This window comes from Gekko japonicus, unplaced genomic scaffold (assembly GCF_001447785.1).
Source record: "Gekko japonicus isolate JY-2015 unplaced genomic scaffold, Gekko_japonicus_V1.1 scaffold1343, whole genome shotgun sequence".
In the NCBI taxonomy this organism is placed as follows: domain Eukaryota; kingdom Metazoa; phylum Chordata; class Lepidosauria; order Squamata; family Gekkonidae; genus Gekko; species Gekko japonicus.
The window spans coordinates 335,743-355,185 of NW_015177054.1; the positions used below are offsets into that span (position 1 = coordinate 335,743).

A 19,443-nucleotide genomic window follows, 5' to 3' on the forward strand; every position below is an offset into this window, starting at 1 on the left:
GAACTACCGACCTTCCACAGCCTGCAGTTCAGCGTCTTAACCACTTGAGCCACCGCAGCTCCTTTTAGTTAGATAGCTCTGCATGAAAAGCTGCTTCACTTCCAGTTCCGACTCTTTGTGACCCCCATGGACCAGATCCCGCCAGGCCCTCCTGTCTTCCATCGTGCTCCATAGTTTGCTTAATTTCATGTTCGTTTCATCTCTGACACTGTCTGACCATCTCATCCTTTGCCGTCCCCGTCTTCTTTGACCTTCAATCTCCCCCAGCATCAGGGTCTTCTCCAGGGAGTCCTCCCTTCTCATTGGGCGGCCAAAGTATTTGAGATGCGGACCCTTTAAACCTCACAAGCTATCCCTCCCGCCTCCCGCTTTATTTCAATCCAATTACCGCTGCTCTTCTTTTGAGTGGCAGCGGCCCTCTTCGAATAGGTCGCGTGGAGGAATGTGCGCTGGGGCCACGCCTCCTCTTTCGGTGTCGGCCTTCCTCCGAGCGAGGCGAGGGACTATCGAGCTGCGGTTGGATCGGAGGGAGGGCCGGAGGGAGGGAGTGGCGCGCGCCTTGGCCAATCGGCTGCCGAGGGTGCGCGAGCGCTGGTGTGGCGTAGGAGCCGCGCTCTGACTGAAGAGAAGGCGAAGCGGCGGTTTTGGGGTCTCGTCTCGTCATGTTCCAGGGCCCCGAGACCGACTGGGCGAAACCGAGCTCGAGGTAAGGCGGTTCGTGGGCAGGGAGCGACTTCTTGGGGGTGGGCCTACCTCGTAGGTGGAGGAGGCGCCGGACGCCTGGGTCCCTCGCTCGGTTCCCGCCCTTTTGCCACGGACCCAAACGCCCAGGGCCAGGCGGCGCCTCGGTTTTAGGAAGGGGCGCTGGGAGAATGCGCGCCGGCCTCCTGAATCCTCTGCTTAAGCTCGGCTTAACAACGCCCTGACGAGGGGAAGAGCCCCCCGCTAAGGAAGCGCGCTGGACCCGCAGTCAGGGGCGCATTAGGGGGCGTGTGCCTGTTGGCGTTGCCAACCTCCAGGTGGCGCCTGGGGTTCTTTTTTACTTTCAGCCTTTTCTTTTTGTTTTTTGGGTTTTAAATGTTTATTAAGAGGAAGGATGACATATCGAGAAATATAATAACTGCAAAACAGTCTACAACTGTCCTGAAAATCCAGTATTACAAACCAACCAGTTAGTCATCCATACAAATTTTTACAACATATATCAACAGCCGTAACAAACTAAGTTAGTACTAAATCTGATCACCTATACGTAGATGCCATGGGAGCTGTGATTCCCACAGAACTTTCAGCTTTTTGAAGATTTTTTTTTTTGCATGTATAAAAACAAGAAAGCGGACGAAGGACATAGGAAAAAGGGGGACGGACAATAGGAGGAGGAAAGAAAATCAGAGAGACACAGCTTAGAGTTTCCAGAATTTCAAAAAGGTTCCCAGTGACGAGGAGGAGGAGAGGAGATTGGATTTATGCCCCGCCCTTAACTCGGAGTCTCAGAGCGGCTTAGAAACTCTTCTCCCTTCCCCTCCCCACAACAGACACCCTGTGAGGTGGGTGGGGCTGACAGAACTCTGACACAAACTGCTCTTTCTCAAGGACAGCTGTGCCAGAGCTTGTGACTGACCCAAGGTCACCCAGCCAGGTGCAAGTGGAGGAGTGGGGAATCAAATCCGGTTCTCCCAGATTAGAGTCCACACACTTAACCACTACACCAAACTGGCTCTCTAAGCCAGTCCCATCACTTGTCACTGCATTTACAAGAAATACCTAATCACTTACTCGTAACCCATCCACCAATTATCCTAGTTTTCTAAAATGTAGAGTTCTTGTTACTCCTCAGAGCCACAGATCGTCAGTTCACTTCTTTTTCTTTTGCATGCAGAAAGTCAATAAAGGTATTTATTGCCAATAAAGGTAGCTGGTGTCTTCTTAATCAAAGAAGTAAGTTTAGCCATTTCCACCAGTTCCACCACCAATCTTCTACTGTGGGATATCTTTGTAGATTTCCAGTTCTGAGCATAAAGTAACCTTGGCTGCTGTGGTCATGTCTAAAAGCAAAGCTCCATGGAATTCTCAAGGAAGGAACTACAGCCTATCTCCCAAACCACAAAGATCAGTTCCCTTGGAGGGACATGGCAGCTTTGGAGGGCGTCACATGCCCACTGAAGGGCACCCCCGAAACTACTCCATCGTGTCCAGTCACTGCTCCTAAATCCCCAGGGATTTTGGAACCCCACCAAATAAAATCTAAGACGGGTAATCGCCATGCCCTACCTTGCAGGGCTGTTTGTAACAGTGAGACAATGTTGTTTCAATACTGAAGGGCATCATAAATGCTAATTTATTATTTTTTGTAAATAGTGCTGTGGGTGTTAAATAACTTGGGAAGGTGATTATAGTGCAGGGTTCAAATCACCAGTTTTCCTGAAACTTACTGGATGGCAAGTCATGCTCCTCCAGCCTCTCTTACCCCACAGGGTTGTTGTGAGGGAAAAGTGGAGGAAGATAGAACCATATATGCCCCACTGGTCTCCTTGGGGAAAAGGCACAATACAGATGCACTAAATAAATGTTTGCTCCCCACCGTGTTCAGTGGGGGTTCATGTCCTATGAGTGTGCTTCTAGTCCTAACTATGCTGATTTTGAAGTTTCTTACTGAAATTCTGGAGACATAACTTTAAAAAAATAAACTTTCTATTTAGCAAGCATTAATAGCTTCATAGTTGCACATGCCTACTTCTTGATCCTGACTCCTTTGCTGCTTAGCCATGAGTCGGTAGAGCGAATGGGTTCCTGGCAACTGGTGAAATCAAGGTTTGGTCAGAATTCAGAAGCAGTTTGCTTTTGTTTCATCGTTTTGGTCTTTTAAGATGCTGCAGGACTTCTGTTTGATCTTTGGTGGGACAGGTAATGCAGCTGCCTCTCCCTGACCCAAAACTATTTTCTGAATTCAGCTCTCTGCGCTCAGTCAGTACAGAAGCCTGAATTAAGTCTATAACGTGGGCAGGGGGGGAGCCAATTGTTACATATTTCCACAGTGATTTCCAGCCAACCACCGGCTTTTAGCCAAAGTATAGCATGACATACAGGGATGGAAAGTGATGTGCTTAGATACACTTTTAAGCTTTCGTATCTGAACTCAATCAGGCTTCATTTTTATGTGAAAAGAAAGACGTGCGTCTTGGAAAGGTGTAAAACCCTTCTCAGTAACTGCTCTGGGTATTCTGGGTTTTGTTCTCAGTGGTGCTCTGATAGCGACCCTCTTTCAGGACAAGGACAAAAGGCCAGTGCAAACACCCCTCCTATTTCTCTGTGTTCACAGTTTGTTATATATATATGCTCATCTAATTGCTCAGGCAATTAAAAGAAGTAAGATGCCCACAAATTTTAGCACTTATTGGCCTTTAAGGTGTTGTCAGATGCTCTGTGTTCTGTTGAATGCTGTGTTATTATATGCCGCCTTTTAATTTGCAAAGTACTTTACCATCTTTGATGTACCCAGTATAATTCCTGCTTGGCTTGGGAAGAACGGGGGCTGAGAATATATTGGCAGAGATAGGACTTAAACTTTGCTTTTGGCTTTCTTTACATATAAGAGGAGCTGCGGTGGCTCAAGTGGTTAAGACACTGAACTGCAGGCTGTGGAAGGTCAGTAGTTCAGCAGTTCGAGACCTGAGTGCCGTGTGATGGAGTGAGTTCCCGTCTCTGGTCCCAGCTCCTGCCAACCTAGCAGTTCGAAAGCAAGAAATTGCAAGTAGATAAATAGGTACTACTTCGGTGGGAAGGTAACAGTGTTCTGTGCGCCTTGGTGTTTAGTCATGCCGGCCACATGACCACGGAAACGTCTTCGGACAGCACCTTTTAATTTGCAAAGTACTTTACCATCGTGATGTACCCAGTATAATTACTGCTTGGCTTGGGAAGAACAGGGGCTGAGAATATATTGGCAGAGATAGGACTTAAACTTTGCTTTTGGCTTTCCTTACATATAAGAACTTGTTTATATAACTGTATGAATGACTGGAAATTGACTGCTGATATATTATGCAAATTTCTGTTTGCATAAGCGGAATGGAAACATAGAAGGGGCTACTTGCAAAATAATCTATGGTGTGGCACAATAAGGCCCAGGTCCTACTGTACCATATGCAAGATCCATTTGGCTGCCAGATCAAAGCCAGTTTTCTCATTCCTGGGCCATAATGACTCATAGTTGTTGCTTCTCTTTGGAGTGTAACTTGTCACCTTGCCAATGTTTTGCTGTGAGTTTACTACTATGCATTTCTTTGCTCCCAGAAAGCTTCTTGAAAGTGGATTGGATCCGCCTTCTGCTTTATGCAGTGTTGTGGGAACTATTAGGAGAAGGATTTTTCTAGGGGTAAGGGTCAGCAGTGAAAGAAGAAGAGGAAGAGATTGGATTTATACCCCGCCCTTCACTTGGAGTCTCAGAGCGGCTTACAATCTCCTTTCCCTTCCCCTCCCCACAACAGACACCCTGTGAGGTGGGTGGGGCTGAGAGAACTCTGACACAAACTGCTCTTTTCCAAGGACAGCTGTGCCAGAGCTTGTGACTGACCCAAGGTCACATCAGCAGGCGCAAGTGGAGGAGTGGGGAATCAAACCCGGTTCTCCCAGATTAGAGTCCACACACTTAACCACGACACCAAACTGGCTCTCAAGACCCCTGGACCAGATCCTGCCTTGGATCCTCCAGTTGCTAACCCAGATACAAGTTGTGTGGAAGGAAGGAGTGAAGTCTGTAACAACAGAAATTGCTGGGGATCCATTGTCTCCCCCTAAACCCCCGTTTTGTTCAATCTTAGCCAGTCACCAAGAATTGCTTCCTCAAATCTATTTTACTGTTTTTAATTTGTTTTAAACCTGATTTGAATGTATCTTCATGAAATGTTGTACACTGCCCTGATCCCCAAGTATGGGGGAGGGCGGTTTAAAAATCTAATTTACAAATAAATAAAGGGGTAAAGGTTCCTCTTGTTCAACAGCTAGTTGAATCCAACTCTCTAGGGGACAGTGCTCATCTCCGTTTCCAAGCTGAAGAGCCAGCGCTGTCTGAAGACTTCTCCGTGGTGGCCAGCGTGACTAAACACCAAGGCTCACGGAACACTGTTAACTTCCCACCGAAGTGAAGTGTACCTATTTAATCTGCTTACGATTTCTTGCTTTCGAACTCCTAGGGGACCTCCCATAAAATGGTTGAGTATCCAGGACTCTAGGGCATGTCTGCATGCCTGCAGCCTCTGCTCCCAAGTGGAAGTGTGCAAATTATTGATGGGAAAAGCAGGTTAACATGGATGCTGGCTCTGTAGATTGCACAGACTTCAGTAATCCTACCGCTATCCCTGCCAGCGAGGTAGACGGACAAGTACTGGCTGGGCTGGAAAACTTGGTTTGCATGTACTTCGGAGATGAGAGGAGTTCTCTGAATGTTCTGATCTCCAAATTGGAAAGGAAACACTTCCGTGCTGGGTGGTGGTGGTGGTTGGAAATGCCAGTGGCTCAGAAAGTAGAATTTTTACTCATGAGACTCTACAGCTTAGAGGGAACATTGCCGCTATCCCTGCCAGCGAGGTAGACAGACAAGTACTGGCTGGGCTGGAAAACTTGGTTTGCATGTACTTCGGAGATGAGAGGAGTTCTCTGAATGTTCTGATCTCCAAATAATGTTGGAAACACTTCTGTGCTGGGTGGTGGTGGTGGTTGGAATTGCCCATGTGTGAGATGGATTCAGAACACTTGGCATTCAGAACAAAAACAGCTAAATGGCTTCAGCAGTTTCTTGTGTTCTGTGATTACCATGAGGTGCTCCTCCATGGAGAAGAATCTCCCCAGTAAGTGCCTGAGGATCAGATGGAGGCGGATTGCTTCTCTTTGGAAGTCCTTTTCCTGAGGGGCGTAAGTATGTGGGTCTTGTGATAGTCCAGAATAGATTGTTTCACTGTAGGCGGGTTGATCGGGCTGCTGGCTGCTAAAGGGCATTAGACCATGCTGTCTGGTAACTTCTTTCCTCCCAGAAGGCTCAATCATGACAGCCAGTGCGATCTTTAAAATGGGGGTTGACTGCTGGGGAGTCTGGGTGCTGCTGTGCTCCTGCATCTTCGGAACATGTTTTTTCAAAAACTGCCTACTAATAGTCGCTACAAACAACCTACCTTCCCTGCTTTCCCGTGGAACGGCACCTCCAGGAAAATGCTCAAGCATGTCTTTTTTAGTTCTTTTCTCCTCTGTAATGCACCTGGGTGCATAAATAAACCACATGGACTTGAGCAGGGGTCATTTCCTGCGGGAGCGCACAGGAGCGGAGCTCCGGCAGTAAGGAGCTCAGGGGGCGGGCACATGCAACAAGGCCCACCCCCTGCTCCCAGCAGCCCTCAGTTGGGCCACGAGGAGCAAGAAGCAGCCAGGTAAGTTGCAGAGGCGCGCCCCCCCCCATCCCAGTGAGGATGAGCATGATGGAGGTAAACGTGTGCCGTCTGAAATTTGTGTAGAGTATTTCTCCAAAAGAGAGAGTCAGTGTAATGTGGTGTGTTGGAGTACTAGGATCTGGGAGGCTGTTCTGCTGTGGAAGCTCGCTGGGTGAGCTTGGGTGACCAGGCGCTCCGTCTAATTAATTTTATTTCTTTTATATCCCACCATCCTCCCTAACGGGGGTCCAAAGAAGCTAACATTATTCTCCTTTCCTCTACTTTATCCTCACAACAGTCATGTGAGGTAGCTTAGGCTGAGAGAGTGCGGCTGACTGGCTCAAAGTCACCCAGCTAGCTTCCATGACAGAAAGGAATTTGAACCCAGGTCTCCCAGATCCTGGTCTGACACTGATCACTATACCATACTGGTCTGGATCTAATCTACCCTGCAGAGTTGTTGTGAAGATAAAATGGAGGAGAGGAGAACCATGTAAGGTGCTTTGGGTCTCCACTGAGGAGAAATGCAGGAAATAATTTCTACCTTCAGAAGGGGCACTCTTAAGGATATTGTCCTTGATGGAACGCACAAGGAATTGGACTGACTTAAGCCAGAGCACAGGGAGCTCTGGAATGCTCTCTTCAGAAGTCTTGGAATTAAGTGATGTAAGAGAGGGGTGCGTTTGCCGTTTGAAGATGCCTTCAGCTGAAGAAGAGTTTCCCAGCTTCTGCAAGGTCATATTTTCCAACTAGCATGGCGTCGTGGTTAAGGGCATCAGACCCTAATCTGGAGAACGGGGTTTGATTCTCCACTCCACACAAAGCCTGCTGGGTGACCTTGGGCCAGTCATGGTTCTCAGAACCCTCTCGGCCCCATCTGCCTCACAAGGCGCCTATTATGGGGGAGAGGAGGGGAAGATGATTGTCAGCCGCTTTGAGACGCCTTACGGTAGAGAAAAATGGGGTATAAAACCCAACTCTTCTTTCAAATTTCAGTGTCCGGCCAATGTCACTGTTCAAACAACAATAAAAACTTTCTGTCCATCATTTTAAACTGGGGCTTTCTAATCTCTGACTCTAGGATCCCTTCCAGAGCTGTCACGAGGGCCCTGAACATGAGAACAGATATAACTGTACCCTTGCAAGTCTAAGGATGAATAGCTTCAGGGGTTTTAAGATGCTGATGGGAATCCTTTGCCTGCCTGCTGCTTCTCCGCTGGAATCCTTTGCCTGCCTGGTGCTTCTCCGCTCTATAGTGTCCCGTGGCTTCCAAACATGTGTTTGAAAGGGGGGAGGAGAAGCAGGCAAAAGGTTTTAACAGTAGACGCGCCCTACAGCTTGGCTCCTAGCCTCTTTCCTTTCTAACAGTTTCTTCTGAAATAATAGACTAGTTGGGGAATGGCCTTGAAGGGTGTATCCCGGCAGTACTCTGGAGAGCGGTAACCCTAAATGCTTGCAGAATGCGCTTTCCTCTCCTAACTTAATCATATGTAGCTGGCCTTTGTCTGGGTAGCATTTTCAGGATTAGAATAAAACCCTTATTTAGTAGTGCTGAATTCTGTCTCTTTTTTTGAAAAATGAAGAACTGGATGCTCTCCATCCACACTTTAGGGGCTTGTGGAGCTCAATAGTTTGGATATTCCTTGAGAGCTTGTGTGCCCCCCTGCCACAGTCTGTAATGAAGACTCCCTGTTTTGTGCAACTGGCATCATTTGTCGGGCCGACTCATTTCAGTGCAGTACAATCAAATGCTGGAAGGAACTATGCCACAGTGCTGTAGATTGGGGATACGATCTCAGAGATTATTTTGGTCATGGTCAGTGTTCCCTCTAAGCTGAGTTAGTGTGAGCTAGCTCACAGTTTTTTAGCCTCTGGCTCACACATTTTTGTCTCCGCTCAGGAAGGATGGCTCCAGAGCAAGCTAATTTATGCAGGAGCTAAATCGCTTGCTCACAACTTTAAAGCCAGTAGCTCACAAAGTAGAAGTTTTGCTCACAAGACTCCACAGCTTAGAGGGAACATAGTGTTTTTCAGTCAGCCTACTGGCTGTGGTGGCAGTTTCCTAATATTTTAACTTACAGGCATTCTAATATAAAAAATTAGAGGGACTAACTTTTATTGTTATGGCATTTTGTCCTGTCCATAGACTTCGAGTGGTTAAAAGAACTGTGAATGGTCTCATCCCAGGTGTTTCTTTTTGTTCACCTCGCAGCCTTCTCCCCCCCACTACCACCAAACATTCAACTCAGTGGTTAAATTATTCTTAGGAAGTATTCCATGATTCCAGTGCAGCTAACAATCTGGAGGAGGAGAACTTGAAAACGCCACAGCTGGAGCCTTAGTACTATTGCCAAACATCTCTTCCTGCTGAATTGTTCAGTTTGATCAGAAAGGATTCGGAGGAGGGGAGGAGCAAGAGAAATCTAGCAAAGGATTCTCTCAGTAGTAGTTTTACCCCATCTTGAAGGCTTAACCTAATGTAAAGTCCAGCAGTTAACACTTTGCAGCTTCTCCCTCTGTAATACTCTTCCTTATGTGCTGTAAATGTATGGGAAAGGATTAAAGAAAAACCTGCAGAGGCCCTGGGATCTCATTGTCCTGCTTACATTTAGCATATATGCTGAATTCTTCCCTGAGCTGTTTAATTGAAACTGAGAGAACCTAGTTTGCTAGCTTATGATTTTAGCTATCATAATGGGTCTGGTCTATTTGTTGGCTTAGATAAATGTTGTTATGCTGATGGTGAATTTTTTTTTATTTGTGTGTTGGGTTTTATTTGTGTGTTGTGTGACTGCCTCTCTGCATATAAGCCCCTGAATTCTAGAGACCATGCTATATAGGTTGTATTCTGCTTCAGCAAAATCATATTCTGTCATAAACAAAACTTAGAGTTCCTAACTCCTATCTGCCTAATCAAAAATCTGTATAAAGCACTGGTACAGAGTAAGTTTGGAAGCAGGCAGCTGGGGTGGGGGAGCCAAATCTAACTGAGACGAAAGACTCAGAAAGCAAGAGCTGCTGGCTGCCCTCTTTCACTCATTTGAATGTTTCCTCTGTTAGGGGTCTAATAATGTTAATTGAAGGGGGGGAGTAGTTTTCTTTTCCTCCATCTTAGACACCTTCTGCTGCTGCAAAAATAACCCACTGGCGGCATGCAGTTAGGTGCTACACTGTCCCCTGAGAACACTTGCATTTCAGTTGCACAGGTTAGTTGGTGGTCTTGAACCAGTCACTTGAGGCCTTTGGGTGGGTCACAAGCCTGTATAGAGCTGCTGGGAATCTTTCTGCTACCTTTTGGAAAGAGCTGCCACTAGTGTGCATACATCAAGAGCAAGGGCACCAAGCCTTCTACCTCTACTTGAGCACATGCTAAGAAGAGCAGCAGGGTGGCAAGGCAAGGTCATTCAGTGGATGTGAGGATTCTGGATCCTCCTTCCTGCCATGTGATGGTTGTCACCTGTCTTCCTGTCATGGTGTCTGCAACTCACTAGGTCCCATGCTGCCACCTGGAGTTAAAGGTGGGTTCCAAGTCTGGGAAGGTTGAAGCGCACCGAGTTAAATGATGCCAGAACATTCTCAGACTACAGCTGGCATCTCTTTTTGATGGAGAAGTGCACATACTGGTTTATATATTGGGGTAAAGCATCTGTAGCTCCAAAACAAAAGCAAAATGACACTCTTAGTTTCTTGTTCCTATTCAGGCATCCTTATTTTACAGGAAACACCCAGTGATTTTTGCAAAGGGCAAAGGTTCTAGGATTTGGAGGTCATAGGAGGTTTTGAAATCTGGCCACATTCACCTCTGTAGCAACAGTAAGAAACCTCCACTTTTCGTCGTGTTTTAAAGAGTTATATTCTTGACATTCATTGTGTTGTGGAGATGACTAATCTGAAGAATTAGTAATCACTGGCAGGAAATGTCTTTGTGTAGGGACTGGCGGCTGCTGCTGAGACTGACTCGATCCATTTGCCATTAATACCTGGTGTTTGGTTTTTGCCAGTCTGGTATTGCACTGAGTGAACAACTCTCGCCACTTCTCTTTTTCCATTCAAGCTGCATTCTTTTATGATGCCTGCACCCTGTTCCCTTGGCTTTGCTCTGGAATGTGTCCTTCTACTTAAAGCAGAAGTCGAAACATTTAGGTTGCAAATGTTGGACAGGATATGTACATGTTGTGCTAGTGGCACAAATTCAAGATAAGGGAACTTGCCATTGAGCTGGTGACCTTCCAAGATTGTTGGTCAGTTCCTCAAAACGTAATCTTTGCTGCCCTGTTAGTAACAATGAGCCCATCGTATTTGGCCTCTGTTCCACGTCTAATCGCTGCTCTCCATGTCTTCTGGCAGCCTGTTCTATTTATACCAATAGCACAGTACAAGACTGCTTCTTATCTCTGAAACATAATGGAAAGATAGCCCACAGTTTGGCAGGAGTGTGAACGAAAATTCCAGAGGGGCGGGGGAATAGTCTAAAGGCTGCGGCATGTGTTTCCTTTCACTTTGGTATTTTCTTTCGAGGTGTATCCCAAGATGCACGTGAGAAACAGTGTTAGTACAAACTGCAAAAGGGTGTGGATGAATGTATAACTGAAGTCTATTCTGCACATTCAGCCTTAGCTTGCAGCAGGGTGTGGTAATGACCTCACCCAACAACTGAGAAAATGGGAAGGACTAGGTGGGAAAAAATGGCATGGTCCGTTTGTGTATAGACATTACTATAAGAACATAAGAGAAGCCCATGTTGGATCAGGCCAATGGCCCAGCCAGTCCAACACTCTGTCACACAGTGGCCAAAAATACCAAGTGATATCAGGAGGTCCAGCAGTGGGGCCAGGACACTAGGAGCCCTCACACTATTGACCCCCCCCCCAAAGCACCAAGAAGACAGAGCATCACTTACCCCGGAGCCCCTATCTATACCTTGTGGCTAATAGCCACTGATGGACCTCTGCTCCATATGCTTATCTAATTCCCTCTTGAAGATGTCCATGCTTGTAGCCGCCGCCACCTCCTGTGGCAGTGAATTCCATGTGTTAATCACTCTTTGGGTGAAGAAGTACTTCCTTTTATCTGTTCTAACCCGACCGCTCAGCAATTTCATGGAGTGCCCACGAGTTCTTGTATTGTGAAAAAGGGAGAAAAGTAACTCTTTCTCTACTTGCTCTATCCCATGCATAATCTTATAAACCTCAATCATGTCACCCCTTAGCCATCATTTCTCCAAGCTAAAAAGCCCCAAGCGCTTTAACCTTTCTTCATAGGGAAAGTGTTCCAACCCTTTTATCATTTGAGTTGCCCTTTTCTGCACTTTTTCCAATACTATAATATCCTTTTCAAGGCGTGGTTAGCAGAACTGTACACAGTATTCCAAATGAGGTCGCACCATTGATTTATACAGGGGCATTATGATATTGGCTGATCTGTTTTCAATACCCTTCCTAATACTCCCCATCATAGCATTGGCCTTTTTTATTGCAGTCACACATTGTCTCGACATTTTCAGTGAGTTATCTACTGTGACTCCCAAGATCTCTCTCTTGGTCAGTCTCTGCCAGTTCAGACCCCATCAACATGTATTTATAGTTAGGATTTTTGGGTCAAATGTGCATCACCTTGCACTTGGCCACATTGAACCCCATTTGCCACGTTGACGCCCACTCGCCCATCCTCAACAGATTCTTTTGGAGTGCCTCACCACCCTGAACAACTTCGTATCATCTGCAGATTTAGCCACTTCACTGCTTACTCCCAACTCCAAATCATTAATGAACAATTTAAAAAGCATCAGTCCCAGTACTGATCCCTGCAGTACCCCACTGCTTACCACCTGTAAGGGATGAGGGCTGAACGAGCCTTTAATTTGCTAAGCCCCGATGATTGGAAGGGGGCCATGAGTTTAACAGGATCCATCCTTGGAGGAGGAAGGTAGTCTGGTGGGGGTAATTGCCGGCAGCTGCAAGGCTGGGTTATCTCAAGGGAGTGGCAGTAGCCCAGGTCATTAGATGCTGATTAACCTTTCAGGAGGCACCAGAGTATCCTTGGACGTCGAGTTGATAAAATGCCTCTGGAGATGGAACTGGATTTTGTTCTATGGTGATTTACTACTGAACTGTCTATGAGGATGTCATATAAGAAGCTGCAGATTCCCTTTTTAGAATTGCCAACGTACCTTCGCATTCAGAACTCTCAGATGTATGCCGACATTGTTAGTCAAAATAAGAACACCACCACAAAGCTAACATTTCCTAAGGAAGGATCTATGTAGATCTAAGAGCAAAGGTTTCCTACCGGGTTCCCTGATAGCAGTATGCTTTTAAGATGTCTGAGCATTGCCAAAAAACTGTACAACGTTATGTTTGTTCATAACACACTTTATAGAAAGCAGTAATGGGATGTATAGATTACGGGAAGGCAATAATCCACCAACTTGTTCCTCATGTGACTCACCTCATGGAAGCTGCAAGGCTGGGAAGAGGTCTCACTGGGGCAAATGTTAGTGTGCAGAATTCAGATGAGACATATCTTCTCATAGTGGTTATTGGCTTTCTGCAAACCAGGGGGATGAAACCGCCTGGAGGGGACTCCAGCAACCCCTTTGGATGCCCAGAAGAAGTCTCATCCCCTCTCAAGCCACACAGAATGGCATCCAACATCTTTGGAGCAACCGAAGAACCTCAAAACATCCCAAAGAAAACAAATCCTCCAGGTGAGTCATCTTCTTCTTGAGTATCATGGAAAGGAGTGCCAGGTTTGGTGTTGCCCAGACAATAAATGTCCTGCCTTGAGGACACAGTGCCTATTGGATTTCACATGGCTGCTGCTAAAGTCTCTCAGTTCTTCCTGAGTTCAGCTGACACTTCACAAGAAGACTGTTACTGCTTTGATGAGCATCTAAATGCAATTCATTGAAAAACTTGAGCAGTGAAAGATGTAGGTGGGCAGCCATGTTGGTCCGAAGCAGCAGAACAAAGTTTGAGTCCGGTGGCACCTTTAAGACCAACAAAGTTTAATTCTGGGTATCAGCTTTCATGTGCAGGCACACTTCTTCAGGTATCTTTGTGGGCTTGCACAGGAGAGCTTATACCTTGAATTAAACTTTGTTGGTCTTAAAGGTGCCACCAGACTCAGCTTTCAGTGCTCAAGAACAAAGTTTATCTGCTTACAAGGGGTTTATCAGTTCACGCTGGCTTGATCTGAATGTTTGACTTAGTGTGTGCGTGCACCTGTATCACTGGGGTGGAGGTATTAGTGTAGAACAAATTTTAGCAAATGATTGCTGGGGAAATTGCAAATAGAGGCTTGCAAAACCATTGGTCCAACATGACATCTGCGAATTGGTGTGCTGCCATACAGAGTAAGAAATTATGCAGGATTATTTTGCTCCCTGGGTTTGATGGGATTAAAATTACAGAGGTAAAAGTAATTGGTAGTCTTTACTTATGTTGTGTGTGTGTGGCTGTAAGTTATTTAAACCAAGTATTGCATTACAGTATTTTAAAGTTTTAAAACGTAGGGCTGTGGCTTTCCCAATGAAGGCAGATGCTACAGAGGGTTCTCTGCTGGTCTCTAGTGAAAGCCATAGACAGTGAGTGGGCAGAAGCAGTCTTTAGCACTATGATGATAAATTGATAAAAATATAAAGCATTTTGGCTGGTGTTTCTTGGTGTTAAGACCAGTGTTCCCTCTAAGCTGTGGAGTCTCGTGAGCAAAAATTCTACTTTGTGAGCTACCGGCATTAAAGTTGTGAGCGGGCGATTTGGCCACTGCATAAATTAGTTTGCTCCGGAGCCCCATCCTCCCTGAGCTGAGACAGAACTGTGTGAGCCAGAGGCTAAAAAACTGTGAGTTAGCTCACACTAACTCAGCTTAGAGGGAACACTGGTTAAGACTATGCTGCACAACGTTGCGTGATATTTCTAGATAGGTACGTGTATGGATTGTAAAGAAGTAGATTCATACTGTGGTTTTCACAGGTTGTGGGCACTTATTGCAGTCTTCCTGCATTTGAAAATCAAGTGGAATTAGTTTGCGTGAATTTGTCTGTGTGATGACCACAACAGCTAATATGCTGTCTGGCAGCCTTTCTAACTCTTGTGTGTTCTTCATACAAACTATTTGCATCTGAATCCCAACAGCACTGATCAATACAAAAGTCAGCATGTACCCTGCAGAGGAAAACAGTTAATGGGTGTCCATTCTTAGCAAAGTGTTAGCTCTTCTTCCTAGAGCTGTCCACAGTCTAGCTGAGAGCCTCTCAAGGTGGGGGATGAAGTTAACCTGGACCTTCTTACTAGTCCAATTGTTTTTCAGGTGGGAAGGACAGCGACATTTTTGGGGGCCATAGACCTAACCCTTCTCGACATCTTACAAATCCACCCGGTGGCAAAACGAGCAATATCTTTGGGTCTCCAGAACCCTTCAGCACTGTCAGAGCTCACCCAAACAAGCCTAAGGTAAAACCGAATTATAACTTTTATGCACTTCCTCTGACAGATTTGAGGGAAATTCAGGCTGATGATTGAATACTGCAAAAAAAAAAAGAAGTAGCCGTGTCTTTAAATTCAATCATTGTAGTTGCTGACTTGGGAGTTTCTGAGTACAGAATTCAGAAACAACCGGTACGGTGAAAACTGTTCTTAATGTGCCGGCTCAGCTTTTTGTAGCGCGTTGAACTGTAATTGCACAGCCGTCAATAAAAGAAGAAACGGCCGCAGAAGATGTCAGATCCGGTGCCTAATGTCTGCACAGTGCTGAATCTCTTCTGCCTTCTGGGTTGTCCCGCCTACCTGGGCAACACTGCAGAAATGTGAAGAGCATAGCAGAAGCCGTGCCCTGGGGGAAAGGCTGGTGGCAGGCATATTTGTAACCTCCATAAATCTAGAATGATGCATAACTGTGGGTTAAGTAGCCAATTGCTGTTGTTCAGTCGCACAGTTTGAGTCCGACTCTTCGCGACCCCATGGACAATGGAGCCAATACCTTCCTTGATTTTTTTTTTTTTAAAAACCCTTTTCTCCCCCCTAGGATCACATTATGCTGTGTGACAGAGGGGATGCACCCCAGGAACGAAAACCAAAAGGTGAGTGGTGTTAAGGTACAAGCCTGCTTCCGCTTTCCCCAGTTAGCATAACAGTACTCAGATGATCTTCTTAGTTCTCTCTTATTATGATGCCTTTGTGTTCAGCCGTACATAACGTTTGTGGCATAGTGAAACCTGACCTACTTTTGGAGTATTGTGACAAACTACCGACCTGCATATTATTATTATTATTATTTCCTGCTTAAGCTTGCTATCTCCCTCCCACCACTTCTTCCAAAGAGCTTGGGGCAAGTGTATATTTTCCCATCCCCGTGGATGCTGTTCAGTCTGAACGGCTGCAAACTTGTAGCCATTTAAAGCAAACAGCTGACGGGCTGTGGCTTGTGGCCATTTAAATCAAACAGCACAGCGGGCCACAAGGCATTTCAGATCTCCCTTTCTCTCCCCTGTGTTTGGAGGTCTGAAAGGGTTTGTGGCCAGAGGTCATTTCGGAGGGGAACGCGGGGGATCGCAGTTTCCCCGGGTGAGGTACGGGGGGCGGGGCACATGACAAAGCCCCGCCCCCTGCTTCCGGCCACTCCGCTTCCGGCCCTCATTCAGCCAGGAGGAGGCAGGAGAAGAGGGAGGGTAAGTTGCTTCCTCCCTGCCTCTCCCCACCCCTGCCTGCCTGGGGCCAGGGAGGGCCTTCGCGGGGCTTCCTTGCACTCCCGCCGGCCTTGCAGGTCCACCGCTGGGCCCCTCATGGGGCTCGGCAGTGGAGCTGCAAGGCTCGCGGTGGCGGCCGGGACCGTTGGGGGCGGGGTGTGTGGCCTTATGACACACTTCCGGTGATGTCAGGGGGTGTGGCCTTAAATGACACACTTCAGGTGATGTCAGGGGCTGTGGCATATGCTAATGAGTTCCCCTAGCTCTTTTTCTACGAAATGACCCCTGTTTGTGGCCATTTAAATTGAACAGTGTGGTGGATCAGCTTCCCTCCCCCACAAGGGGAGGGCAAGGGAGGTCTGGAATGGCTTCAGCCATTTAACCCCTCCCTTTGGCTGCCTCCTGCTTCCAAGTGGGTTAAGTGGCTCTCAGACATTTCATCCTGACCTTAGAGCTATGCAGAGCTAGAGCTATGCAAAGGGCAAGTATTAAGCCACTGTGATTGGGGGAATTGGTGGCTTTTATTTCATACCTACTTCATGCTGCTTTTTTTTAAAGCAGACGAGTGCTTATGAACTGGCACTACTCCATTGTTTAAAACTTTTAAGAGCTGAAAACCTACCAAAGCCAGTATATCTCTAGAGGGTTTTGGAAGTATAGGAATGCAAAAGGCAGAGCTAGCAGTTACAATATGTGGTCTCTGCCAAAACTCAAAAAATACTGAACAAATAACAAGGTTAATGTAGTACTCAACAAGCCCTAGGTCGCCATGGCACATAGAAATTTAATTGTGGTGCCAGGTACTTTCAGCAATGGTTTTATTGTACTATCCTGTCTCTTTGGCATGAATTGAACAAACAGAACCTGGGAGGCTTGCTGAAGTACAAGTTATCAGAAGCCACAGAGGGAGACCAGGTTGCAAAAGTTGTGGTATCTTCTTTCCCTGAGAAACCAATCTCTGATGCATTAATTTTTGCATTTAAGAAATTTTAGCCAGCCAGTGGTTCTCTGTTGATGGCTGTTTAGAATGCCAGTTAGTTATAATTGTAGTTTGCTCTGCCATAAGTAGAAAACCCTGGAGTGGACTCGTATGGACAAATCCCTGAGATACTTTAGCAAGGAAAGAATGGGTCTTCAAGCGCCTGCAATTTCATAGTGGCCCGGAGGTTAAAACCTTTTTGACCAGATAAGCTTGAATTTTAAAAAATCCCTGCTAAATATGCTGCTACATGCAGGAGGTCAGAGACTACCAGGCTGTTACCTTTATGGCAAATTTCTTCAGATTAGGACAGCTTGACTAACTGAAACAGCCTTAGGAATCAAAGTGTCACTCTAGATCTCCTGGGGGAGGGGAGATCTTTACAGATCTTCCTCCCAATTAGTTGTGACAAAGTAATGCATAAAGTTAATCACAGCAGATGTGGGACGTTAACTCGCACTTTTTGCATTGTTTGGATTTGGCTAAGGAATTATTGGATAGCAAAGTTGGTAGGGTTCTTTATCACAAGAGAGAGAGAGAGAGAGAGAAAGTTTTTCCTTCCCATTATGAGTTTGTCAATACTTCAGATTGTGCAAAATGAATCTCATGTACTTGCAACTTTGTAATAATCCTAAACAGAATTCAGAGTGCTTTCTTAAATTAAATAAGATGTCTATACATAACTTGCTAAAATTACAAATGGTTCTGCAATTCAGCATTTCTGTTGCATTTTGGAAAGGGGAACTATTGCTCCGTGTTTGCTGGGGGATCTGATCCTAATGCCAGCTAGAGCCGACCTGTAGTGGTGATGTGCCAGTGTGTACGACAGCTCCTGCTAAGCCAGACTTTTGTCACTTTGCCCCTCTTAGTAGGCCGATAATCATTTTGCAGTAGGTAGCAGTAAGCTTTTGCTAAACCATGCCTTCTGTGCCATGAGTTTCGGACTTAAGCTATGCCTTTCTCTTTATTCGGTTCACTGGCTACAAATCGATAGGCATGGTTCTTGGTGAGCTTCGTGGGCTGGTTAGAGAAGCGCTTTGCAGGTAATGGATTGCTGAGATGATAGGAATGTGAGTGGAAAGGTGTAAAGGGAGAAGCAGATGGAACTTGAGCATGTACTTGGATGTCCTGAACGTAGTCCTGGTGCGTTTTCCAGATATGCATGCTAACTTATCTAGAAATTGTGATTGTAAGCTGCTTTCTGGGGGTGGTTTAGTCTGTGGGTTTTAAATGGTACCGAATATGTTCAACCGGCAGTGATGTGCCATACCATGCTATTAAAAACTCCTATATGCAGAGGTCATTTCGGGGGGGATCGCAGTTCCCCCGGGTGAGGTACGGGGGGCGGGGCACATGACGAAGCCCCGCCCCCTGCTTCCGGCCCTCATTCAGCCAGGAGGAGGCAGGAGAAGAGGGAGGGTAAGTTGCTTCCTCCCTGCCTCTCCCCCCCCCCGGCTGGCCTGGGGCCAGGAGGGCCTTAACTTCCGGTGATGTCAGGGGGTGTGGCTTTATGACACACTTCCGGTGATGTCAGGGGGTGTGGCATATGCTAATGAGTTCCCCTAGCTCTTTTTCTACGAAACGACCCCTGCCTATATGAGAGAAATAGTGTCAAAGCAGTGGCTGGCAGGTGGGGGGAGGTTTGTTTAGCCTCTGTGACCTTCCACCTGTAGTGCTGATTTGGAACAAGATACAAAATGAAGGACAGAAAGTTGTCAAGGGACCTATCCTGCTACACACCCTAATAACACTGGGGTGGGCAAAAGCAGTATTCTGGACTGTCCGTCTAATGACATCTCTTGTTCTACAGCTCCCGAAGACCAAAGACCACAGGTGGAAGACACATACGAGCCGCAGAAAGAGACTCCCAAAGAGCCCGGACCCAAGACAGAAGACCACGAGCCTAGGCTGGGGCCACGACCACGTTCACACAACAAAGTCCTTAACCCCCCCGGGGGCAAATCCAGTCTTTCATTCTACTAGGGGGGCGAAGCCCTCCCTCTTCCCTAATGGAGTCAGCACAGAAATACGACCTGAGTGTTCAAAGGCAGAACCCAAAGGCTAGTCTTGTGGTGCTTGCAGAAGGAAGCACTTAGTGGTTTGGCTGATTGCGGGCAGAAATCAGGCTGTGCCTCTTTGCTTTAAAGATATAGACCAGACTTCGGAGAGTATGTTTCTAGCCCATTCACTGCTGTTGATTTCTGGCCTTGCAACGGGTTGTAATGAAGATTATTTTCTTGATGCTTGGATTGGATAATGCAGCCTAGAGGAAATTTATCTGCACTAGACAGACCGGAAGTGGGTAGGCTTGGCCTGAACTCTGAAGTTCTATCTGAACTGTGAGTCTTGTAGAAAAATTG

At 46.4% G+C, this 19,443-nt stretch overlaps 1 protein-coding gene across 1 annotated transcript; it reads left to right on the plus strand.

The window, feature by feature from the left end:
* Nucleotides 1-579: 579 nt before the first annotated feature.
* HN1L (hematological and neurological expressed 1-like) lies at nucleotides 580-19,443 on the plus strand. The gene is made up of 5 exons (XM_015428133.1): nucleotides 580-706; nucleotides 12,977-13,125; nucleotides 14,730-14,872; nucleotides 15,444-15,498; nucleotides 18,894-19,443. The coding sequence occupies exons 1-5, from the start codon at nucleotides 663-665 to the stop codon at nucleotides 19,064-19,066; spliced, it is 564 nt and encodes a 187-aa protein (XP_015283619.1). The 5' UTR covers nucleotides 580-662; the 3' UTR covers nucleotides 19,067-19,443.